General features: G+C 42.1%; 1 protein-coding gene across 1 annotated transcript in view; it reads left to right on the top strand.

Moving 5' to 3' along the window:
- Positions 1–25,729, top strand: part of nwd2 (NACHT and WD repeat domain containing 2) — a 146,928-nt gene extending 121,199 nt beyond the window's left edge. The window contains exons 5-7 of the mRNA XM_078553985.1: positions 8,696–8,840; positions 17,268–17,857; positions 21,791–25,729. Coding sequence (XP_078410111.1) covers positions 8,696–8,840; positions 17,268–17,857; positions 21,791–25,729 — 4,674 coding nt within the window. The remainder of the gene's footprint in view (positions 1–8,695; positions 8,841–17,267; positions 17,858–21,790) is intronic.
- Positions 25,730–27,296: the final 1,567 nt, after the last annotated feature.

Here is a 27,296-nt window from a genome sequence, read left to right on the forward strand (position 1 = left end):
CAGGAATGGGTAGACCTGTGGTAGATTAAATTTAATACAGAGAAACAAAATGATACATTTTGGTAGGAAGAAAGTGGACAGGCAACTTAAGTTAAATGGCACAATTCTAAAGGGGGTGCAGAAACAGAGATACCTGAGGACATATGTGCACAAATCATTGAAGGGTAGTTGAAGAAAGCGGTTACAAAAGTTTATGGGATCCTGGGCCTTATAAATAGAGGCCTAGAGTACAAAAGCAAGAAAGGTATAAGGAACATTTATAAAGCAATGGTTCAACCACTAATGTCCCCAATTCTGGATACCGTACTTTACAAAGGATGTGAAGGCATTGGAAAGGATGCAGAAAAGAATAATTCCATCAGTTAGATGGATAGCTTGAAGAGGCTGGGGTTGTTCTATTTATAGAAGAGAAGGTTGAAAGGAAATTTGATAAAGGAGTTCAAAACTATGAGTCTAGTCAGAGTAGATACAAAGAAACTGTTAACATTGGAGCAACCAGAACCAGAGGGCACTGATTTAAGGTGATTGGCAAAATAACCAAAAGTAGAATGAGATAAAAAAAAACCTTTTTTACATAGCAAGTGATTATGATCTGGACTGCACTGCCCAACAGAATGGTGGGGCTGAATTTTCCGTTCGTCGGGCAGGTGGAGCTGACCCAATCGCGGGCCGCGCCACCATTTTGCGCAGGCGGGCCAATTAACATCTGCAGGGAAGAGCTATGCATTTCCTGTGCAGGCGGGGATGGGGATCCCTAAAATCAAGAGTGCGCTCTTTCGCACATGCACATGAAAGAGTGCACTCACCTCCCTGAGGCTAAGTGCTGCCTCAGGGAAATCGGCTCCACTTTCAACAATATTAAAAATAGAGGGAAAAAAAATTCCCTTACATGTCCCCACATGTGACAATGTCACATGAGTTGAGACATGTTCATAATTTCCATAACAACTTTATTAAAATTTTTAAAACCCAACATGAAACCTCATCCTGCCAGTGGATGAGGTTTCGTGTTTTTTCTAGTGGCCGCTGGGGCTCCTGGCCTGGCCGCCAACCTTAAAGTTGGACGGGCAGGTCGTTTAATTGCTTAATTGATCCTGTCAATGGCCTCAATTGGCGTCACCCCGCCTTCATGAAAATTTAAATGGGGCGGGGTGACGTCGGGAGTTCCGCCCGACGTCATCCTGCGTCATTTTACGCGTCGGTGAGCGGGCCCCGCACCCAGTTGCCGACGGTAAAATCCTGCCTGTGGAAGCAGATTCAAAAGGGAATTTGATAAGTTTTGAGGGGAAAAAATTTGCAGAGCTAGCTGAATTACTCTTTGCAGGGCTAGCTAGTAAGGACACGCGAGTGGGGCTAGCTGAATTACTCTTCCAGAGAGCCGGCACAGACTCAACAGACCAAATGATCTCCTGTGATGTAACCATTCTATGATTCTAAAATGGCATAAGTGGTGTTTACACTTTTCGCCAGGATTACAGGAAAGCTCTAGAAAACCTCTGTTGAAATTTATCTCAATATAATTTGACAGAGGATGATATTGTGGGGGGGAGAATTTTGAAAGTGTGAACCTCTACTTACATTCCACTATTTTCCTGTTTAATAGATTTCAAATAATTTAATGTAAATGATCTCTAGAGCCCTCCCATTACTAAATACATACAATGGCCTGATTTTCAAAATTGTATAGGCAGTAAATACCCTTGTGGCTGCATACCCCTCGTCCCACCAAGCATTTCCCTTATGCTCAGTTTTTTAAGAACTATAGGGCCAGATTTTGCAGAAAAAGTAATGGCATCTGCTCGATTGCTTTTTTTACCCAACGCTCGGTTATTAATGTACAAATTGCCCATCAGCTTGTAACAATGAAGTGAATTGCAAATTCCAAAAATTCTGACTGATTTGTGCCACTTCACCATTTGTTAGCATCTTAACTGCATCTCACCCTCCCCATGATTTTCATGAAACTAAGCATTTGTGCACAATAATGGTTTTTAATCTCACCACAGAAAGTCAAGTATAGTAATTAACAGCCTCCTTTTTAACGATGTGTTGATTGCTAATGGCTGCTAATCAACTTCTCTTGCCCAGAAGGTAAACAATTATAAATCTGGAGTCTAATTCTTTCCTGCTGAGTATTGTTTTAGGAGATTTTTTAAAATGTTAAATTTTTAAATAATTTTCTTACTTTTATTTTATGCCTCTTTTCTCTCTCTCTTAATCCAATATTTCTTTCCCTCCCTTTTTCTTCCTGTACCTGATTTGACATTGAATCCTAATTCACCTTCCTTGCTCTATTTCCCAATCTCGAAATATCATTGGTTAAGGAAATACACTGTTTTTTCTGTTGCTCACTCAGAACCTAAATGCCCTATTGCTCTTGGGTCACACTTCCAGCAGAAACAGAGACGCCAGTCTTCAGCCAATTCGATTCACTACACGTGATATCAAGAAATGGCATTCAATACTGCAAAGGCTATGGGCCCTGACAATATTCCGGCAATAGTACTGAAGACTTATGCTCCAGAATTTGCCGCGCCCCTAGCTAACCTGTTCCAGTGCAGCTACAACATTGGCATCTACCCGGCTATGTGGAAAATTGCCCAGATGTGCACTGTACACAAAAAGCAGGACAAATCCAACCCGGCCAATTACCGCCCCATCAGTCTACTCTTGATCATCAGTAAAGTAATGGAAGGAGTCATCAACAATGCTACCAAGTGGCACTTGCTTATCTATAACCTGCTCATTGGCGCTCAGTTTGGGTTCCGCCAAGGTCACTCAGCTTCTGATCTCATTGGTTCAAACATGGACAAAAGAGCTGAACTCCAGAGGTGAGGTGACAGTGACTGCCCTTGAGATCAAGGTAGCATCTGACCCTGTATGGAATGAAGGAGCCCTAGCAAAATTGGAGTCAATGGGAATCGGGGAAAACTCTCTGCTGGTTAGAGTCATACCTAGCACAAAGGAAGATGATTATGGTTGTTGGAAGTCAATCATCTCAGTTCCAGGACATAACTGCAGGAGTTCCTCAGGGTAGTGCCTCGGCCCAGCTATCTTCAGCTGCTTCATCAATGACCTTCCTTCTATCATAAGTTCAGAAGTGGGGATGTTCACTGATGTTTGCACAATGTTCAGCACCATTCACGACTCCTCAAATACTGAAGCAGTCCATGTCCAAATGCAGCAAGACCTAGACAGTATCCAGGTTTGGGCTGATAAGTGGCAAGTAACATTTGCAGCACACACGTGTCAGGCAATGACCATCTTCAACAAGATAGAATCTAACCATCGCCCCTTGACATTCAATGGCATTGCCATAGCTGAATTCCCCACTATCAACATCCTGGGCGTTACCATTGACCAGAAACTGAACTCGACTAGTCATATAAATACTGTGCCTATAAGAGCAGGTCAGAGGCTAGGAATCCTGCGGCAAATAAATCACCTCCTGACCCCCCAAAGCCTGTCCACTATCTACAAGGCACAAGTCAGGAGTGTGATGGAATACTCCCCACTTGCCTGGATGAGTGCAGACCCAACAACACTCAAGAAGCTTGACACCACCTAGGACAAAGCAACCCGCTTGATTGGCACCCCTTCCACAAACATTCACTCCCTCCATCATTGACGAACAGTGGCAACAGTGTGTATCATCTACAAGATGCACTGTAGAAACTCACCAAGGTTTCATAGACAGCACCTTCTAAACCCACGACCACTACCATCTAGAAGGACAAAGGCAGCAGGTACATGGGAACACCACCACCTGGAAGTTCCCCTCCAAGTCACTCACCATCCTGACTTGGAAATATATTGCCATACCTTCACTGTCACTGGATCAAAATCCTGGAACTCCCTTCCTAACAGCACTGTGGGTGTACCTACACCACATGGACTGCAGCGGTTCAAGAAGGCAGCTCACCACCACCTTCTCAAGGGCAATTAGGGATGGTAATTAACGCTGGCCCAGCCAGCGAAGCCCACATCCCATAAAAATGAATTTATAAAACATTTTTAAAACCTAAAAGTGCACAAAAAAGCCAAACTAATGGGACATCTGGCAAGAAGCCCTACTCCTGCAAAATCTGACACTGTCTCGTAAAATAAATAGGTTAGAGAAGATACGGACATTTAAGGTTACATTTCTTTGTAAGATCAGTATATGCAGTGACACTTATTTACAGTCTGCTATCAACTAAAAGTTGAGTTCAGACAGTGCTGCTGTATTTCTGCAGCATCACATCACTTTCAGGAAGTCGATTTCAGCTACGAGTTAAGAGGCCTCCTGCTCTTTGAATCACATTTTTTTTATTGAAGGCTGAAAAAACTAAGAAATTAAACATGTAGATGCTGCCATTTTCACTAGCAGAATCTTCAGCCATGGTCCTGGTGGCAGACCTTTTTTCCCACGCTTGTGTCACCACGTCACAGCTGCCATAAAGGACTCCCAAACATTTTCACATCCAATACCTGAAAAATGCAGTGAGCAAATGAAAAATTGCAGAAGATTGGGCTGTTAACAAGCTCATTAGCTTATTAATTAGTCATTTAAAAATGGCGGGCCAGCTGCTGAGTTCCACATGCACTCACCTTTCGTTATATTGGAGACTGACGTGATGACATCGTATTGCTGACCCGACGCCATCACTCCGTATTTTATGTTTGCAAGGGATGGGCAGCCCGCCCAATTTGTGGCTGTAAAATCCAGCCCAACATTAACTTACCCAGTTAAGTTTAGGTTTTATTTATTTTCCCCCTTTTCTTTCTCTCCTTCCTTTCCTGGTGTGTCATGTTAACCCTCACCTATGTGGCCATTCTTCATATATGAGCCCAGATAATGGCCAGGATTTTCCCCTTGGCGATTTGGGAGCAGAGCCCACTCGCCGAGGGGAAAATGATGCGGGATGATGTCGGGCGGAACCCCCGACGTCGTCCCGGTCCAATTAAATTTTTAGGAAGGTGGACTGACAGCAAAATCAGCTGTCCACCTGCCAACCTGTCAATGGCCAATTGAGGCCATTGACAGGATCATTAAAGTAATGAAAGACCTGCCCGGCCAACCTTAAGGCTGGCCAACCTTAAGGCTGGCGGGCAGGCCAGGAGCCCCAGTGGGCTCCTGATTATTCATGAAACTTCATCCACTGGCGGGATGAAGTTTCAAGTCCGTTTTGTAAAAAAATAATAAAGTTTATGTGTTCTTTATTAACATGTCCCATCTCATGTGGCATTGTCGCATGAGGGGGACATGTTAATTTTTTAATGTTTCTATTTTTAAAGTTTTTTCCACTGTCAGTATTCTCCCTGAGACAGGACTTTGCCTCAGGGAGAAGTGCGCTCTTCCACGCGCATGCGCGAAAAAGCGCACTTTGACAGATGGGGATTCCCTTCCCCCCCCGGAACAGGAAGCGCATAGCGCTTCCCTTCGGGGACGCCACTTAAAAGGGCGGCGGGCCCCGTTTCATTGGCAGGGGTCGGCTGCCCACCCACTGCCAAGCCGGTGGGGCCCGCACAACATCCGAGGGCAAGATTTTGCCCAATAAGTACCTGCACACTATTTAACTGTGAGACCATCACAACAGAACCTATTCTCACTCATCATCCACACAAGCGCATTTAATAGGCAGGGTCATTAAATCTGGTGCGGAAGCCCCAATTATGTTGATCCTTTCCTGTTCCTTTTTTTTTAAAGAATTGAAGGGAACTTCATGGGAAGTTTTGGCAGAACAGATTTCTTGCCCATTATTGAACCCATCCAATTTTCTAATAATAGGTGGTGAAGATGAAAATTATCCCCCAGATGCCTATCTGTATACTATTACAAATCACTATGTCTGCACATGAGATGTGCTTTTTGGAGTTGTTGTGACCTGGATTTCACTGCCTGGTTCAGGAAGATTTAACAGTAATTTTCAAAAGCGAACTGGACAATGCTTGATGGGAAAACATTTATGTGGAAAGAGTTGGGATAATTAGATAGCTCTTTCAAAGAGTCAGCACAGGCACAATGAGCCAAATGGCCTCTTTCTGGACTGTATAATTCTATGATCCTATAAATTTCAATCCACTTACTGTCATTATTGTGACTTGTCAAACAGCTAAACATTGAAAAATATGCACCGCAGCCTCTGAGCTCTGTTTGCTGGACATCTTGGTGTATCACTGTTCCATTCAGGAATCTTTTGGTTCCTTAATCTAATATTAATTATTTTGCATAGATAGTCATATTGGCCAGAATTTTACACACTCCCCCACTGGCAGTTTTTTAGGTGGGGGTGGTTGAGCGTGAAATTGAAGGGACAGTATTCCCTGCCCGCCCCAACCACACAGCAATTTTACACTGAGACAAGCAAGACATCGGATGGGAAGCCCACCTTTGTCCCAGTTGAGGCCCTAAAGTGGCCAATTATTGGCCACTTAAGGGCCGTTTCCCACCCAGCCTCAGTTTTTAGGCTGGTGGGAGGATTGAAGTTGTATGGGGGAAGGCTGAAAATCAACAGAGTTACATCTCGAGCGGGAAATGGGGTGTGGGCCACCTCCATCAGAAGCCCCCTTCTGAAGTCGGGCCCCCACCTTAAGGTTCGGTGCCCTCCAGACCTCCCTTCCCCGCTGAGACCCTGGGAACCCTTGAACTTTCCTGGGCCTTGGTGCCCAGACTGAGTCTCAGGTGTCCTCCTGCATTTCTTTTTCTGTCCACCACAGTGCTGCCAGCCAATCAGATTGGCCAGCAGTTCTCTAAAGTGGGATTTCCTCCCGAGTGAGGAGCGGAAATCTCGCCTGCAACTACTTCACGTTCATTTGAGTGTGAAATGGTTGCGGAGCAGTCGGAGTCTGCTGGGACATTCAGCAAATAGACCCCGCCATCCAAAAAATTCAGGCCAGTGAACTGCAGCTGCCCCTCACTGGCCCGGTTACTAAAAGATCTAAAATCTCCTCAAATGGGTTGCGTCATTTCTCACTTATGTGAATTATATGCTGTTTAGCTATCACCTTCAGTCTTGGGGAATCTCAGTTATATGTTCCTTCTATTTCCTGTATCCAAGCTAAAAATCCAATGCTATACTTTTCATCCAAAACCATAACATTTTACCTTTGCCATCAATCGGCAATGTGGAACCTTGTCAAAATCTCCCTGATGACCGAAGTATAAAATATCAACTATATTTTTTCTATTCACTATGTTAGTAATATTTTAGAAATACATCAGTATATTAGTTAAACATTGGCTCCCTTTCCTGGATGCCCATTAACAGGCAATGTTTTTCTACATATCCAACTATTAGATCCCTCAAAATAATTTTGAGTTTTTCTCCCAAAGCTGATATTAAATTTCATTTGGTTTTCTAATCTCTCAATCGCTTTTTTTTATATACTGGAGACTTCAGCAGTGAATCAGTGGCCAGATCAGTAACACAAATCAAGTAGTAGTTTTATGCCCAGGTTGTGCTACGTATTACAAATCCTGAGGTATAGATGAGGTACAGTTTGTCAAAGAGTCGAAGAGTCATTTATGGCACTGAAGGTGGCCAATCAGTCCATTGACTCTATGGAGCAAGACAGTAAGTCCCATTTCACCCCTCTATCCCCATAGCCCAGGAGGTTTATTTCCTTCAAGTGCCCATCCAGTTTCCTCTTATATCATTGCTCATCTTTGCTTCCAACACCCTCATGAGCAGCGAGTTCCAAGCCATTACCACGCTCTGCATCAAAAAGTTCTTCCTCACATGCCCCCTACATCTTGCCCAAAACCTTAAATCTGTGTCCCCTAGTCCTTGAACTGTCAGATAACGAGAACAGCTTTTCCTTGTCCATTTAAAAACCTGTACACTTCTATCAAATCTCCCCTCAATCTCATTTGCTCCAAGGAAAATGATCCCAGCTTCTCAAACCTAACCTTTTAGCTAAAATTCCTCATCCCTGGAACCATTCCTGTAAATCTCCTCTGCATCCACTTAAGGACCCTCATGTCCTTCCTAAATTGTGGTGACTAGAACTGGACACAATACTCTAGTTGGGGCCCAACCAAAGCTTTATAAAGGTTCAGCTTAACTTCCCTACTTTTCTACTCAATGCCTCTATTTATGAAGCCCAAGGTCCCATATACTTTGCTGACCACTTTCTCAATGTGTCATGCACCTTCAAAGGGCTATTCACATGCACCCCCACATCCCTCTATCCTGCACACCCTTTAGAAAGTGCCATTAAGTTTGTATTTCCCAACAATTTAATTTCTCTCATGTTGAGCAATATAATGCATCCAAGCCTTACACATCAACCAACTTAGGAATTAGTCAGTCACCTTAAACATTCACTCCCATCACCACCAATGCATATGGATGCATTGTGTACTATCTACAACATGCATTGCAGCAACTCGCCAAAGCTTCTTCAGCAGCACCTCTGAAACCAGTGACTTAACCAGCTAGGTGGACAAGGGCAACAGGTGCATGGGAACACCACCACCTACAAGTTTCCCTCTGAGTCACAAACCCACCCTGGTTTGAAAATTTATCACCGTTCCTTTATCATCCTTGGGTCAAAGTCCTAGAACTCCGACTACCTTTACCATATGGATTACAGTGGTTTAAGATGGTGGCTCGGCAAGATCTTCTCAAGGGTAAATAGGGTTGGGCAATAAACACCCACATCCCATAAACAAATAAAAAGAATAAGATATCTTTCATTTTGTGTTGTGTAGATAGATACAACTGTAAACTCTCCCACTGTCAAGAAATGGATGAAAATATCAGAGGAGATCAAGAACATTTTCAAAACTGCTGTAACCTTACTGCAGCAGCGAGGAACTATTGATAGTAGTAAAGCCAAGAAATATCTCTGCTCGGGTAAGAATTTTGGTTTGTTCTTTTATTGTTACTATGAAACAAAACTGTTTAAAGGTAAAATGAAGTCAGTTTTATGATGACTAGGAACGTACTTTAGAGAATACCAAGCTTACATCAGCAATGCCAATGAAACTTAACTGAAGCACTTGGGCATTTACAAACTGACTTTCACAGAAATAACTGAAGCTGCCAAATATCACTCAATACCGTCACAACCAGGAAATTCATTAAGCATTTTAATTATTAACTATGCAATTTCTAAAATGGTATTCTGTTCCAAAAACTGGTATTGAAATATAGAAATATTTTTGAATATGTTTGAAGATCAGTTTGAAGGTATATCTGAAGAAGTTAGCTTGTGCTATAAGCAGCTCCTTAAACTTGTGTTTCTCCTGATGACCGAAAGGAGGTTGTAGATTTAAGTCAGCAAAGCAGTTTCTTACCTTGGGTGTGAAAAGGTTCAGTAGCTTTTTCCTCTCTCTCACACATACACAGAGAATTATGTGTCGCAAAACTCATGTTGGGTATTGCTCCTACTTTCATCTAAAGTTGCTGCTTCAGTCCAAAATGGTGACTGCGGCACATGCACACACTCCTGGTGTTGATCGCACCAGACGCCATTTTATTCAGGTTGTTAGCGCAGATGCTGGGAGCACACACTGGAAATATGTAGAGTAGGTAGATCATAGAGTTACTCAACACGTAATGCTGATTTGACTCCAGTGGTGCCATTTTTGATCTGAAAGTTCCAGCTAATGCCTTCTCTTAACTTAGCAAAGGGAGGCGATGGCATAGTGGCATTGTCACTGGACTAGTAATCCAGAGACCCAGGGTAATGCTCTGGGGATTTGGGTTTGAATCCTGCCATGGCAGGTGGCGGAATTTGAATTCAATAAAAAATCTGGAATTAAAAGTCTACTGATAACCATGAAACCATTGCCGATTGTTGTAAAAATCCACCTGCTTCACCAATGTCCTTTAGAGAAGGAAATCTGCTGTCCTTACCTGGTCTGGCCTACATGTGACTCCTGACCCACAGCAATGTGATTGACTCTTAAATGCCCTCTGAACTAGGGGGCAACTAGGGATGGGTAATAAATGCTGGCCTGGCTGGTGATGCCCACATCCCATGAACAAATGAAAAAAACTAAACATGCAGCAATACAGGCAGAATGAGCAGAGGTGACACAGAGGAGAACAAATCACTCAAAGGTGGAAGAAGAGGAAGCGAGACAAAGCATTCTCAGCAGGAAGCCATATCTACCTGGATTCTTCAAGGAGTAGTCTCCTACCTCAACCTCAGTGAGGAACAGTGTGTGCACAGTCTTCAATTTACTGGGGTGCTCACTGATGTCTGCCACCCATTTGTGGCAAGGATGACATTGTCAGAGGCTGTAAATGTGAGAGTAGCCTTCAATTTCTTCATGTCAGGCTCCTTCCAGGCAAGAGCAGGCGACATCTCCAACACCTCAAAGTTCGCCATTCACTGTTAGAGAGGTCACTGACGCTCTGTATGCAAAGAGACAGACAAAGTCAACACATGGCATCACTAGGCTAGCAGGGATCCTCAGGGTGTCAGGTGCCATTCACTACTCACACGTTGCTTTACAGGCACCACATGTAAATTTAGGGATGTACCGTAACTGCAAGGGGTTCCACTTTGAGGCACCTAGAGTGGAATCTTCCACTTTTGGTGGATGTCTCGCACGCTGCCTGAAAAAGCGGCGAGGCACCTGCGCTGACTCTTAGGAGGAAAGCCCGCCTTATCTTCTGCCTTTCAGGCTGTTAAGAGGACAGCGGTGGGTCTTCCTCCTGACTGAAGCCCCTGAGATACGGCACCTAGCCAGCCTAGAGATGCTGGCCAATCAGAGGCTAGTAGCTCCTGCACTCAGCAACGCCACGGAGGAGGCTGTGGCTGCTGCTGAAAAAACACCCCCTGGAGTCCCAGGATCACAGGGCAACTCAGGAGAAAGGTAAGTGCTATTGGGGTACCTCGCAGGATGGGGCTCGCAGGGGAAGAGGCGCCATGGAGGTCAGCAGCAAGAGCAGGGGGGTGGCTGTCAGCTGCCAAACCACTACCCCATGTCCATGCACTTGATCATGAACAGATTAGTGCAGATCAAGGGACCACCTCCTCTCCAACTGACATGCAGCCCGCACAGTTTAACCAGTTGTGCAGGCCAGCCTGGAGTTGAAAAGATTGCAGCGGAGGCGGGAAAAGGCCCTTAAGTACTCATTAGTTGGCCACTTTAGGGTCTCAAGTGGAGGCAGGGTGGGAAGGTCGACCATGGCATATCCCACACAACTTGCTTCCGGTGGAGGCAGGAGGGCATCAGGTATTGGTCCCGATGCCAACTCACCTAATTTTCAGGCCATCCCACCTCCTTCCTTATCTCCTTGAATGGGCAGAAGATTCCATCCCTAATGTCTGTTTTAGGTAACCTGTCTTTAATCTCTGCTTTTAATCGCTTCATCGTTGGAGCCTGTTCCTTCAGCTGCCTAGGCCCCTAAACTCTGGAATTTGCTGCTTAAACCCCTCTGCTTCTTTACCTCACTTTTATCCCTTAAGATGCTCCTTAAAGCCTACCTCTTTGACCAAGCATTTGGTCAACAGTCCTCATATTTCCATGGGTTTGTCAGTGTCAAATTTTGCTCCTTTGGGCATTTTACTATATTGCAGACACTATATAAATATATGTTGTTGTTACTGACATAATGACAGCAATGAACAGGACTGGTACTGCCACCAGCCACCCACAAATGGTCATTTCCTAAACAAATACATTTTCTTAAAAACCTTCCTGTGGAGACAGGAGAAATAGGAATGCACCTAAAGTCCACAGTTGTCGCAGGCACCGTCCTGTGACATTGTCTGTTCCTGCTACCCCACTGGACTAACCTTTGGGCCACTGCAAGAACCTGGCCTGGGGGAATTTTGCTTCAAAAAGACTGCTAGGTCTTCAGCCCCTAGGTCAACCAGAAATCTATGTAAAGTGACTTTCAATGGAATGAATGTCTAAGCCAGATTCTGCCAGTGCGCACAGAGGCCTTGTTTGATCTTCAAAGCAGATATTGCAACATATTGCCAGTACCGAATTCCTATTATAGATAAATATACAAAGAAAAAAACATTCATTTTTGAATCATGATAATCATCAATTAGACTATTAGTGCGCTGTATCCAGACTTTCAAACAAGCATTTCTTATTAACAGAGTACTTCGTTAGTCACTGTTTTTACCCTTTGCTCAAAATGACCTCCTCTGCCTGGTACTTAGTCAAGTATTTCTGGACCTAGCCATGTATTCAGACAATCTGGCAGAAGATGTGTGAATTCTGCACTGAGCAAATTTTCAAAGTACTCTACCTATTTGTGACGGTAGTCTCTGAATCTGGTCAGTTTTCCAATATTACCTGTAATTGTTACGGGCAGGAGGGGGGAGGTTAATTTAAGCAGCCCTGATTTCTTCTCTTACCACCCGTTCATAAACAGAAATGTGTTTTGATTTGCTTCACTCTTTATCAGCAGTGACATATTTCACAACCACTCAGTTTTGGTGTGATCCAATTTCCCGTTAATAACCCCACATCAAACTCAAGATAGGATGAACTCAGAGCATTACTTTTTGCACACACACAAACAGGGGCGGAGGGTCACAATGTAGCTCACTGTGCAGTAATACAGTAAAAAAGGGATAGAGAAAAGAAAGATTTACAGGGTAAAGAACACAGAGAAAATAATTATTGTTTCACGAGTTCAGAATCCAGAATCAAAGTCCAATGAGGTATTTCTTCACAGAGGTCAGCAGGTTGAAAACTGATGCTGTATAATTCACTTTAGAGTTGACTTCCACGATGAGATAGGCATGCAGGGATGAATCAGTCTTGTAGGTAATGGTATAGAAGTTCAGAAGTTCCAATTGAAACAGTGTAGTTGAGGCCAGGTATTTGAACCTGGGCAGAGCACCTTCTCTGTGCTGCTGCTAGTTAGATAGTAAATCGTAGACTGAGATTGCAATATAGCAAGGCAATATAGCTGGTTCCACCAGTTAGAGGTCCATGTCACATGACTCCCATCTCTCCACACCACTTTTGACAAAGGACATGTATTCCTCCCCTGGTCCCAATATTGTTAAATGTCCCATCCATAAGAATTGAAAGGAAATTTGCAAGGCTCTTTGTCCTAGCAGACCAGTTGATTCGGGTTAGCCAGCCTAGGTTCTAAAATGCAGGCGGCCTTTATACAGTTCTCTTTGAATTTGGTCTCTGCAGCCCACAGGAGAGTCGTTAAGGTTTCTTCAAAGATAACGAGGTGCAAGTCCCTGATAACCCCTTTCGCTCAAGGGTCACAGGCAGACATAGTTTCAGCCAATTTAAACTCTTTGCCCAGCTTTTTAATTTTTCGAAATAGCCATGAGCTATCTATAAATATTTTATAAAAATATTAAGTGTGAAGTCTTAGTCCCATTACAGTAATCAGCAGGATTGGTTGATGTTCGTTGCCTATTGTTAACCTTACCTTTTTAGAATATCTATTCATTGTCTGATCTTTGAAGTCTCTTTCTGGGACAAACACACATTCAAACCAGTTTTTTTTATCCATACATAGGAAGCCTTTGAGGATTCATATAACAAACCTTGTTGACTGTGTAGGTATATATTTCACAAGCATTCTGTGCACGTTTTTCCTTTCAATGTTAAAATAATTCTTGGAATCCATAATTTATTCCCATTGCTGACCAGCCCCCTCTCAAGAAGTTTGATGACTGTCAGTATTTGGGCTGACATTAGAGAATGAGTATTTTGGTAATTTAATGGAGGACAGTCAGCATTCTACCCAGCACAAAATGTAGTTTCAGGCAAGGTGGGAAGAAAATCTGGAGATAATCAGTTGAGCTCATAACGTGGCTGATGTACGCTTGCTAGAAGCACATTCATAGACAGGGACTCGATCTCTGCTAACAAAAGGGATATGTTCAAGCCTTGCGCACTTTTGAAATTACGCAGGAGCTTAGGGAGCCTATAGTTCCCTGTTGCTTTCTCCATGACGACACCTCGGCCAATCAGAGTCGACTTACCAACCAATCAGCACCCTTTTCTCCTGTAATATAAATTGTTCTGATTGTTTAAAATTTGGCATTCTTGTGTTTGTCCTGATGAATGAAAGATGAAAAGCTTCAGCAACATATGTCTCTTTTCATCTTAGCATGGCCTCAAGAAGTCCATAGAAATAACATCCATAGATATTCCTATGTCCATTACTTTAGTCACCTCTTCAAAAAATTCGATCAGGTTCATCAGACATGGCCTAACCTTTTCAAATCCATGATCTCTCTGATCAGCTGAAAATTTTCAAGGAGTTCAGTCACCCTGTCTCGAATTATAGACTCTAGTAATTTCCTGCCAACAGATGTTAGGCTAACTGGTTGATAATTCCCCGGTTTCTGCTTTCACCTTTCTTAAATAGCGGAGTGACATGCACAGTTTTCCAATCTAGAAGAACAGTTCGTGAACCATGCAAGTAAGGAAAGAAGAGGCATAACATGGAGTGTTTGTTGAGAAAAACAGAATTACCTGGAAAAACTCAGCAGGTCTGGCAGCATCGGCGGAGAAGAAAAGAGTTGACGTTTCGAGTCCTCATGACCCTTCAACAGAACTGAATAATATTAGGAGAGGGGTGAAATATAAGCTGGTTTAAGGTGGGGGGGTGGGGGGAGAGAAGTTGCGGGGTGGGGTGGTTGTAGGGACAAGCAAGCAGTGATAGGAGCAGATAATCAAAAGATGTCACAGACAAAGGAACAAAGAGGTGTTGAAGGTGGTGATATTATCTAAACGAATGTGCTAATTAAGAATGGATGGCAGGACACTCAAGGTACAGCTCTAGTGGGGGTGGGGTGGAAAGACTAACAGGGCATTAAAGGTATAGATTTAAAAATAATGGAAATAGGTGGGAAAAGAAAAATCTATATAAATTATTGGAAAAAACAAAAGGGAGGGGGAAGAAACGGAAAGGGGGTGGGGATGAAGGAGGGAGTTCAAGATCTAAAGTTGTTGAATTCAATATTCAGTCCGGAAGGCTGTAAAGTGCCTAGTCGGAAGATGAGGTGCTGTTCCTCCAGTTTGCATTGGGCTTCACTGGAACAATGCAGCAAGCCAAGGACAGACATGTGGGCAAGAGAGCAGGATGGAGTGTTAAAATGGCAAGCGACAGGGAGGTTTGGGTCTTTCTTGCGGACAGACCGCAGGTGTTCTGCAAAGCGGTCGCCCAGTTTACGTTTGGTCTCTCCAATGTAGAGGAGACCACATTGGGAGCAACGAATGCAGTAGACTAAGTTAGGGGAAATGCAAGTGAAATGCTGCTTCACTTTCAAGTCCCCACCCCCTTTCCATTTCTTCCCCCTCCCTTTTGTTTTTTCCAATAATTTATATAGATTTTTCTTTTCCCACCTATTTCCATTATATTTAAATCTATACCTTTAATGCCCTGTTAGTCTTTCCACCCCACCCCCACTAGAGCTGTACCTTGAGTGTCCTGCCATCCATTCTTAATTAGCACATTCGTTTAGATAATATCACCACCTTCAACACCTCTTTATTCCTTTGTCTGTGACATCTTTTGATTATCTGCTCCTATCACTGCTTGCTTGTCCCTACAACCACCCCACCCTCAACTTCTCTCCCCCCACCCCCCCACCTTAAACCAGCTTATATTTCACCCCTCTCCTAATATTATTCAGTTCTGTTGAAGGGTCATGAGGACTCGAAACGTCCACTCTTTTCTTCTCCGCCGATGCTGCCAGACCTGCTGAGTTTTTCTAGGTAATTCTGTTTTTGTTTTGGATTTCCAGCATCCGCAGTTTTTTGTTTTTATCTGAGTGTTTGTTGAGGATGACTATGAGGGAAAGGCATGATATTTCATAAGAATCAGGGTGAGTCTTATTGATGGATGGATACGTGTAAGGATGTAAGGAAGTACATGGTCAAGAGGGACGGGTATACCTGCAAGATAAGTTGGAGTGAGGAGTGATATGATGGAGGAGGCTGGAGACATTGAAGTGGGGCACGGACCCTTACTATCTACCTTCTATGCCAGCACTTATTTCTTTCTCCTCTCCAATACCAATTGCTTCAACGTGCACATTTGGTGCATCCTTTGAATACTGGAGTTGAGCTCTGGGTCATCATCATGTCTGCTGACACGAATCGAGTGGAAAACCTGAAAATCAGAAGTTAATGAAGTAGCTGTGTTAAAAGACCGATAGGTACACTTCACATTTTTCCGGGTTTCCAATGCACTATCAGGTCACCCCAGCCTTCCACAAACTTGTCCTCCAAGCTGATTTTGCCATTTTGGTTTGCCAAATCTATATAAATTTAAAGTCCCCCGTGATCATTGCATTCCCCTTGTTGCATACACCTCTAATTTCATGATTTATACACTATCCAACTCGATAACTACCATTCGGAAGCCTGAAACTAATCCCACCATCTCTTCTGCTCTGTTGTTTCTTAGCTCCACCCATAATGATTCTACATCATGAAAATCTGGTCTAAGATCCTTTCTCACTGCTGTCTTTATCTCTTTACATGTTAATGCATTTATTCTATTGCTGCGGTTAAAAGTCAAGAAACATGTTAAGTTTTTGAATGATAATATTGTGCATACTAATTCCCAGACTAGTTTTTAAGTATTTGGAAAAAATATTTACCACTCTTTCCAGGAAAAGTAAGCAAAACATTGCCTTGCTGATTTTATCAAGGATGATGCATTCACACCTGGATATCGAAAACAAAAAGCTTAAGGCCATTGCACCTAGATTTATTTTTACATTTGCTACTCATACTGACATTTGCTTCCGGTCCCCCCAAACCAGCAGCTGGGTGACGGTCATACAGGGGCACAGAAACAGCCAACTGAATTCTGACCCAGGATAGAGGAAACCTCTATTAGTGGCATTGTACCATATCTGAGATTGTAAATGTCTCAGAAATTGTTGAAAAAATATCATACTCGCAGTGTGTTCATTTAATTACATTAAAATTGTCAAGATTGAATTGGCATTTTGTCAATTAATCTGTCATTCTGTTCATGATCTGCTCATGCACAGCACAGTTAACTCTTGACCAGAGTATATCAATCTCATTTCTCACATTTACACACTCAATTATTTTCCTCTTTGCTTAATTAGCCCTGGCTTCACATCAGTGGGGAAAGCCTGATGTATTGTGATGTCATTTTATGTTAGCGGAGGTTCTTCCACTTCAGCCATATACATAGCCAATAGCTCCAAATCTTTCTGCAAACTCCTAAGGATGTCTATGGCAAGAGTCTTTTAATTGTGTTGGTAAAGTTCATCCTTGACAAATACATTGACTTGCTGTGACCCTTTATTCAAAAAATACTGATATTGGTTCTCTTTTCTTAAAGCAATCGAGGATGAGTTTGAGTTTGCCCTAGGAAACCAAACACCGGCATTTCTGAGAAAGTGCGTGTGTTACATCAGGAAAATTGCTCACATTGACCGCCATGTGAAGAACCCAGATATGGGCCGATACACAGATGTCATAGAGGTCAATGGAAAGCTTATACGAGACCCAGTTGCAAATGAAAAGCTTGAGAAGCTCAGGGACGAGTTTATTCCTACAATTGTTGCCTCATCCAACTTAAGAGTATACACATCCATTACTCACTGCAATATGAAACTTGGATATTCAGAGGATGTGGAGAACCACTATGTTGAAGGTCTTTGTAAACAATTCTATGATGATATGATTGATATTATCCAGTCTACAGTTCAACAAAACTTTGAGATTGAAACAGATGCACTTTACGATGAGGTTCTGCAGCACTTGTCCCTTTGTAAAATATATTCCTCTCTCTACCAGTACCAATGTGAGGCTCTGAACCTCATACATAAGTACATACTGCCTTGTAAAGCAGGACACATGAGTCCACTTGTTGTCTATGGTGGACCATGCACAGGCAAAACACTTCTACTGGCAAAAGTGGCAGAACAGGTAAAAACAGTTTATCAATGTGTTTTAATATCTGATGATTTTATTGGCTCAATCAAAGTCCATTTACATTATCAATATAAATTCATGTTGGTTTGCGTGAAAATAAAAAGAGAAATGGTAGGAAAGTTAGCATAAAAAAATCCACCTTCAAATATTATCTTAAAATCAGTTTCATGTCAGACTAATGTCTGGTTTAAATCTCTATCACTCATCTATGCTTTCTTCAATTTACCTTCCATTTGTTAGGTCAGGATACAGTAATTTTAACAAAGATTACACTGGGATATTTCTTCTAGGTTTTAGTTTTGTATGAATAGATTTAAATTGCAACATTATTTCCATTTAATAATGCATAATTCTTAAGGTTTTAATTAAGTTTGTACCAGATTAAGTAAAAAGACGTTTCAGGTCATTGACCTTTCATCAGAACTGGAAAAAGTAAAAGATGTAACAGGTTTTAAACAAGTACAGAGGCAGGGAAAGGGATGGCCTCCTGGCAGTGCCCCATTGAAGCTCAATGTAAGCTTCAGGAACAGCAGCTCATCTTTCGATTAGACACTTTTCAACCTTCTGGATTAAGATTGACTTCAATTTCAAGTCATAACTTCTGTTCTCTTTTTTGTTTATTGTTTTCAGATGGATGGTAGCTATTGGTAATGATTCTGATTGCTCTATTTATACTAACTCTAGACCCATCAGTTGTTTCTTTACTTGCCCCTTTTAACATCTCCTCTTGCCTTACACCATTATCCCTTTTGTCATGTAATCTTTCTTGCTGTCCACCCTGTACAGACCTTCCTTTTTCTTCTTTCCAAACACCCTTCCCTTTCCCTGCCTTTGTACTTGGTTAAATCCTTTTACACCAACTTCTTCCAATTTTGATGAATGGTCATTGACCTAATATGTTAACTTTGTTTCTGTCTCCACCAATGCTGTTAGACCTGCTGAATTTTTCCAGCATTTTCCAATTTAGTAACCATAGATACCAATTGTTTTGCCCACAGCATTTACTGTTTTACTGACAACAATCATGAGGCATTCTTAAGATTTTTTAAATAAATATCAGGGAGATTGATGAGCACAGCTGCATTTAGTCCAATCCTTAACCTGTCTTACAGGTGTATTGAGGGTAAACTACATTATATTATATAATATTAAACACACAGTAGCTGAAGACAGCTATAACAATTAAAACTGTCACAAACATTAGAGCTTGGTGATTGGTGGGATATACCAAAGGCCAGTAGGTTTTCTAATAATATTATGCACATTCCAGGGATGGGCGCTTAGTCAATGATGGTCATCTATGTGTTGTAAATTTTTGGTTACAAAAATTACAGAATTTGGGCAACTACATTATAAGGTAGGTTTCACAAGCAGCTGTTATTTCTTTGCCCCTGTACTGCAAATCCATATTTAAAAACAGACATCTACAGTCGGTATCCCAATTATTAATGTTTAAAAATGGAAGGAATACAATTGACATCACTTTGTGGATTGTGTTGCTTTCTAAACATGAAAAGTTTCTAAGGATATTGGATAGAATCACCAATTTTTCAAACAAATAATTTTGCTAGATACCTATCGACCTTCTAGATACACCAATTGATAAAACAATTAATCCAATGTTTCAGGATTCAATCAACCTTTTCTTTCACTTTTTTTCTTTTTTTCTCAAGACTTTTAGAAGTAGGAACATTGGAATACAGGAGTAGGCCAATTAGTCCCTTGAGCCTGTTCCGCCAAAATGAGATCATATCTGATCTGCAACTGAACTCCATATACCCACCTTTGCTGCATATTCCTTAATATCCTTGTTTAACAAAAATTCATGAATTTACTTTAAAATTAACCATTGATCTAACATCAATTTACATTTGCAGAAGTGAGTTCCAAACTTCTACCATCCTTTGTGTGTAGAAGTATTTCCTAACTTCTTTCCCAAAACTTCTGGCTCGAGTCTTTAGTCTATGCCACCTAGTCCATTAGTCTCTAACCAATGGAAATGATTTCTCTCTATGTAAACCTATCTGCGGGAGGTCTTGTGGCGCAGTGGATAGTGTCTCTGCCTCTGAGCCAGAAGCTTTAGGTTTGAGTCCCACTCCAGGACTGGATGGCCACAGAAAGTGTGTTTATAATGAGGCCAAACAGGTTGATTATCAACCCGTAAATCCTTGCAATATGCCTACGGCAGACGATAAGAGTGGGAGAGTCTCCTGGTCAGTCATATTTGATGTGGAGTGGTGACCCTCAAGCTATAGCCGCTGGTGAGAGGTTAGCAACCTGTTCCATGAAAAACTAGCCACAAAAACAGACATAAGCATGTGCTTCATCTGCCTCATGAGTCTCTAGGCATGGGAAGAGAATCAAGAAGAAGAAACTTATCTGTTTCCCATAATATATTATAAACTTGAATCAAACCATCATTTAACCTTCTAAAATTGCAGGGAATTCAACATAGTTTGTGTAATCTCCTCTCATAACTTAACCCTAGTAAATCTACGCTGTACGCCCTCCAAAGCCACTATATCCTTCTGAGGGTGTGGTGCCCAGAACTGTCCACAATGCTCCAGGTGTGTTTTGACCAGGGATTTGTATACCTGGAGTATGACTTCTACTGTCTTTTATTCCAGTCCTCTGGAAGAAAGGCCAGAATTATATTAGTCTTTTTGATTATTTACTGTAACTTTTTATGGCCTTTTAATGCTCTGTGTACCTGAACTACCAGGTCTTTTTCCACTGTTTCTAGATTTTCACCATTTAGAAAGTGCCCTGTTGCATTCTTTTTAGCTCCATTGAAACCCATTTTAGGTTCAAAGTAGATGGCTTCACATTTATCTATGTTGAAATCCATTTGGCATAGTTTTGTCCAGTCAATTAATCTATTAAATCTCTTTGTAATTTTATGCTTCCATCTAGGATATAAGATCAGTAGTAGGTCAGATAACTCCTTGAACCTGTTCTGTCATGCCAATCACTAGGTTCATGACTGATCTACACCACATACTGCCACCTTTCTTTGTGTCACCGGCAAACTTGGATATATGGCTTTCTACTCCATCATCTAAGTCATTAATAAGTACAGTGAATAACTGAAACCCCAGCATAAATTCTTCCAGGATACCACTCCTGCCAATTAGAGTACCTGTCCATTATGCTTACTACCTATCACCTGCTGCTTAACTATTGTTCCATGCAGATCAATAATTTGCCTTTAGTTCCATGAGCTTTAACTTTAGCTAACAGTCTCTTATGAGGGACTTTATCAATTGCCTTTCGGAAGTCCATTTAAATAACATCCGTGGACATTCCCCCGTCCACTACTTTAATCACCTGTTCAGAAAATTCAATCAGGTTCATTAGGTATGGCCTATCCTTTGAAGTCCTTGCTGGCTGTCTCTGACAGCTGTAAATTTTGAAGATGTTCAGTCACCCATTTCTTACTTATAGACTTGAATAACTTCCCAACAAAATTTTTAGGCTGACTAGTCTATAATTCCCTGGTTTCCCACTCTCTGCAGTACACACAAGAACTTAAATCTCTTAGAGAGCTTTATGTGTTTTTACAAAACATTAAAATTGATACATGGTACAAAATTTAAAACTATGTTTCTAAGAATTACTCTAAGGTTGAATATGGTACATCCCAGGGAAATTATATTTGAAGAAAAGGAGGACAAGAGGCAGTAACCTCCTGTTTTGTCTCTATGCACTAATCAGAATGGAATCTTCTCTAATCTAAAGAATTGATGACAACTGCTATTCTGTTTGTGACTAAAGCTAATGGGGCTTCTGTCTACACCCAGCAATTCAGTGAAATTTAATGTATGTCTTCCAGTAGCATCTTATTTTAAATAATGACAACGATCATTAAATCATTTTATGTGTCACTAAACGTCAGTTCAAATCTTGTAATATTACTTTACATTTCAGGCCTATTCATGGCTACAAAAGGAACTGGGCCCCAATTCTGAACCAGTTGTAACTGTGAGATTTTTGGGAACAACAGAGTTAAGTACAGAGCTCAAAACACTGCTGCAAAGCCTCTGTGAGCAATTAGCCATTAACTATCGATGCCTCATACACAATTATCCTCAAAAAATACATGACCTGAGGGAATTATTCATCAACCTTCTGAATGAGTCTTCATTTCATCGACCATTGGTATTAATTTTTGATGCTCTGGAGCAGCTCTCAGACAGTGAGGAGGCACGCAAATTGTGGTGGCTCCCCATTCAGCTTCCTCGCTCAGTACGTGTAATATTGTCAACTCTACCTAACAAGCATGGCATTCTGCAAAAGCTGAGGTGCTTGATACAAGATGATGATAATTACATTGAGCTGCCGCAACGTGACAGGAAGATGTGTAGCCAAATTCTTAAACATCAGCTTCTACAAGTGAAAAGAAAGGTCACTTCAGGCCAACAGATCTATGTCAATGAAGCACTCTCAAAATGTACTCTTCCTATGTTTGTTAACCTGATTTACCATGAAGTCAAGCAGTGGAGATCACACAAGGATGTCGATGACACTTCACTTTGTGTGACAGTACATGAAAGTATTGAGCACCTTTTCTGGTCCCTTGAAAGTAAGTGTGGTTCTAGGCTGGTCTCAAGAGCTCTTGGCTTCATCACAATGGCCAAAACTGGACTGAGTGAAATGGAATTGGAAGACGTCCTTTCACTTGACAATTATGTTCTTAATGAAATCACAGCAAACTCTGAGCTTCAAAATCCACTGCGGATACCATATTATTTCATCGCAGGACTGAAGGAAGAACTACGTGGTTACTTAGTGGAGAGGCAGGTGAGAAGCGTCACACTCCTGGTATGGGCAAATCGCCATCTTCATCTGATTGTTCAGAAACTGTACCTGCAGAATGAGGAAGAAATGCATGAAATGCACAGCATCCTGGCGGATTACTTTTTAGGAGTGTGGTCCGGTGGGAGACCGAGGTTGTTTCATCCTGAGCAAAGCCATAACCAACCTCTAGACATTAACAATAAAAGCATTAATGATGAAAAACAGACTGGTGAAAAAACTTTGGACAGGCAAGCCCCTGAGCAGCCATGGGTTTTCCAATGCAACTCATTGGAGCCGGACATCTTTTTTGTAAATCATAGGAAAAGTACTGAGCTACTGCATCATCTGACTAGAAGTGGGAGGACAGATGATCTGATGTACAGTGTCATTATGAATTTCAGTTGGCTGTATACCATGATCAAAATCGGTCACCTTGACAAAGTCCTTTCTGACATCGATCTCGCTTACAATTATTCACAGGAGAAAGAACTTAAATTTCTGGCAAGGACACTGCGAGGCATCAAGTTGAAAGTTTCAAAGAACCCAAGTTCACTGTCTGCTGAGCTACAACAAAGGCTTCTACCTGTTGTTAGCTCTTTACCAAAGCTGAGGCACCTTTTATTAGAGTGCGACAAAGACGGCCCAAAGTATTGTTCAATAGTGCCGTTGCATTCCTCTTTGGATGTGACGTACAGTCCTGAAAGACTCCCACTAACTGCCAGCTACATCCACGTGATCGAGGTACTGCCTACATCGAGCCCCAATGTGATCATTGCTGCATTGGAAAATGGTTCAATTACTACCTGGGATGTGGAGTCACGGCAAATTCTGCGCCAAATTACAACTGCAAACTCAGCTGTGCTAGGGATGAAACTTACTCATGATGAAAAGTACCTGGTTGTGTCAACAACAAAAAATACATTGTTGATATACGACAATCATAACTCATGTCTATTATCAGAGGTGGAAGTCAAGGGCTCCAAGCACTGTATTGCCGGTGGAGGCAACTGTTTTATTTATGGCTTCACATTATCGATTAACCACGCCCTTGCATGGTTGCAGGGGAGTAAAGATGTGCATGTGATCGATTTAATTTATGGCTGGCCACTCTACCAGTTCCATTGCTGGTATGAAGTTACTTGTGTCCAATGTTCTCCAGATGGAGTGTATGCATTCTGTGGACAATACCTGAACACAACCACCATTTTTCTCCTGGGAAGTGGTGAAAAGCTCTCCACAGTGACATCAGAGTTTTCTGGTGGGTATGTGAAATCTCTTCTCATCCTGGCTGCAGCACAAGAAATGGTGATGATTGATAACGAAGGCAGTCTGTCTGTCTGGAATATAGATGAAATTACTAACCCTCAGCTTATTGAGGATTTTGACTGCAGGGGAAAGGATAATGAAGTGGTGAGTTTAGAGCTGTCAGAAGACCAAAGTGCAATCCTTATATGTAAGACTTTCAGCATTGAAGTGTTGGACACCAGCATGTGGAAAGTGGCTGAAAAGTTCAAAGCAAAATGCGATGAACGCTTCATATCGGCAGTCCTCTCCAAAAATGGTGACTCAATTATTGCTTCAATGGAGCATATGTCATCAATATTTGTGTGGCGGAGAGACACTGGACAGTGCATGGCAAGTTTGCAGGAAATCTCTGGAGCCATTGTAAAGTTGATCAAATCAAATCAACACAATTTGTTACTATCTTTGACAACCAATGGTATTCTTTCTGTCTGGGATATAGACATAATAACCGCGATCTCAAACATTGACAAAACAGGAAAAGCAATTCAAAGTCTTCTCCTGCCAGGCAGAGGTGAACTGATCTATACACTGGATGGCTCAGAATCAGTTCATAAATGGAGCTTCAGCACAGGATATATTGAAGCTATATTTAAACATGACGGCATTGTGGAAAACTGTGTTCTCACATATTCAGGAGAGCTAATGGTCACTTCCGACGACAAGGGAATCCAATACATCTGGAACACCATTACCGGGGACAACATTTTTCGCATCAATGGGCAGCGGATCTCCCAGCTACTGATTACACACAACGATCAGTTTGTAGTCTCACTCTGTAACCAAGGTGTCTCTAGGGTGTGGCGACTGTCCACTGGTCACAAAGTCTGCAATATTCTGGTTCCCATGCAGAATGCATTTATCACATATCCTAACACATTCGTAATTGGTGTTTCAAAAAACAAGCTGCTGGCTGTTAGCTTGTGGACAGGAAGCGTAACAAAGAAGTTCTGCTGTGATGATGGCACAATCATTGTAAATTTCAAGCTTATCCCCGATTCTCCAGACTATGTGGTTTTCATTACTTCTACTGAAACGCTGTTTGTTTGGAGTGTGACAGAGGAAGCAGTATGCAGACGTGTGCAGCTCCCAAATAATTTCCTGAAAAACCTGGAGGATTTTCAGATATCTCCCAATGGGAAACTCGGAATTTTATCCAGAGGCGACGACAACATTAACATTATGGATCTGCACAATGGAAAGCTGCGCCTCGTTCCTGCCACTGGAATCATCTGGCGTCAGAAATTATCACGCGATGGTCGTTATCTAGTGTACATTTGCTTTAGAAATAGCAGTGAAGAAAATGATAATGGGGCTGTGTCCAGTTTAATCGTGGTCAGGTTGGCTGATGGCAAAAACATTGGAGCATGTTCACTTTACAAGACTCCAGCTTTTCTTAGTCTGTCACCACGGCACCTGAACATTATTGTAGGTTTTGATGATGGCAGCATCGGGACCTACACTGTCGTAGACCGAGTCGACGCCGCCTTAAAAATTAAAATCGCCACTTCAAACAGTCGTCAGATTTTTAGCAACGCATCTCAGCAAATCAGGCCTAAGCGTGCTAATTTTATGTGCAAGTACACAGCAGATTGCATATGGAGAGAGTCTTCTGAGGTCTTTGCCAGAGATAGTCCAATTACAGTCTCTGATTCAAGTGACACACAGGAGACAGCGCCTACCAAAAAACAACCTTACTGCTCCGATAAAGCAGTTTCAACATTACAAATAGACTATAAATGTCAAAATTTCACAACAGAAAGCTAAGCCATGTTTTTGTGTGTGCAAGAAGAATCACGAATACAGAAAAATATTTTAATATGTGGAGTGCCATTTTGAAAGTCACTCAAAAGATATTTCTTTTATGCTTCTGAAGTATTATACAGTTTTGTCACTTTAAAAAAGATCTTCACTATTTCAAGGGGACTAATATCTCAGGGGTAAAGTAATATATTCCATTCCACACATTTATTTTCATTTAGTTAATGTGACTATTCCCAGTTTTGTTTAATTCCTCTAGCTGGAGCTCAGTATGCTCACTTATTTGCATTAACTTACTTATCATAATGTTTCACCTCGAAAGGAATTTTGAGTAAACTATGCTACCGCAGGCTCAAATTTTCTTTATAAACATCCCTCTATGGTATGAACCTGACTCAAGTAACTGATATTATTTGTTTAAAGTGGGCTTTAAATGGATATCACAATCTCATCATTTGCCCAAATTCTTAGCAGGAAAGAAATGCTATGGGACATGGATAAAATAAATGAAGGACCATATTGATGTCTGATCAGGTATTAGATGAAAAGAACAATAAGTAATTCAGTGAAAGTGATCATTTTATTCCTTGGGTTTCATTCCATTTTAACAGAGAAACGACACATCGGGCTGGATTTTATAGCCCCCTGCCCGGCGTGTTTCTCAGTGGGGGGTGCACATAAAATACAAGGGGTGGCAAGCCCACCACCTTCCTGCCCACCCCTGAGCTGTCCCCCATAATATGGTAGGTTGGAGGGTGCCAAAATCGGCAGCCTGCCTGCCATTTTTAAATAAAAAATTAACAGTCAATTGAGCTTGTTACCAAGCCAATGGACCCGAATAATATGCTGCCCATGTCATGTTGGCATGGGCAGGCAGGAGGGAGTGGGAAGGCCATATTTTTAAGCAAACTGCTTAAAAGGCAAGAAGGAAGCTGTAGGGGAGGTACATCCTTTTGGGGTGCCCTGTGCACATTAGGGGGCACTCTCCCTAAGATGATACCCCTCTTTTTTTCCTCCCATCCTAGCCTCCAAACCCCCCCCCCCCACCCCCCATCTCCGCCACTCCCCACCCTAGACTCCCCAACCCTTCCCCGTCCAAAACCCAGGACGTATCTGGGTCCGGAGGCCATGACTGTCTTTATCCTGGGTCCTGCTTGAGTCTCGGCAGCTCCCACTACTGAACTCTGGCACTGCTAGAGCTGCTGGCCAATCAAATTGGCCAACGGCTCTTGAGAGCAGGACTTCCTCCTATTGAGGGGCAGAAGTCCCATTTTCAGCTCATTAATGCCACCTGCAGCATATTATTGCTACGAGGTAGCCTTGTTTAACATGGGTCAGCTGGTGTCCCCCATCCACCACACCCCCGCCCCCACCACCTTCCCTGGAAAGTTCAGCCTACTTTTACACACAAGCACAGTCATCTGTCAAGTGCTGTGAAGGATGTTCTGCTGTGCTGTGGAAAAATCCAGTGCATAGCATCAATTTTTATTACTTAGGATGCCATTGTTTTAAAGTGCATTCTGGATAAGATGCTATTGTGGGTGGCTTGTGCTGTGTACTGTTCCACCGAAGT

The sequence above is a fragment of the Cetorhinus maximus genome, chromosome 1 (assembly GCF_964194155.1).
Source record: "Cetorhinus maximus chromosome 1, sCetMax3.hap1.1, whole genome shotgun sequence".
Taxonomy (NCBI): domain Eukaryota; kingdom Metazoa; phylum Chordata; class Chondrichthyes; order Lamniformes; family Cetorhinidae; genus Cetorhinus; species Cetorhinus maximus.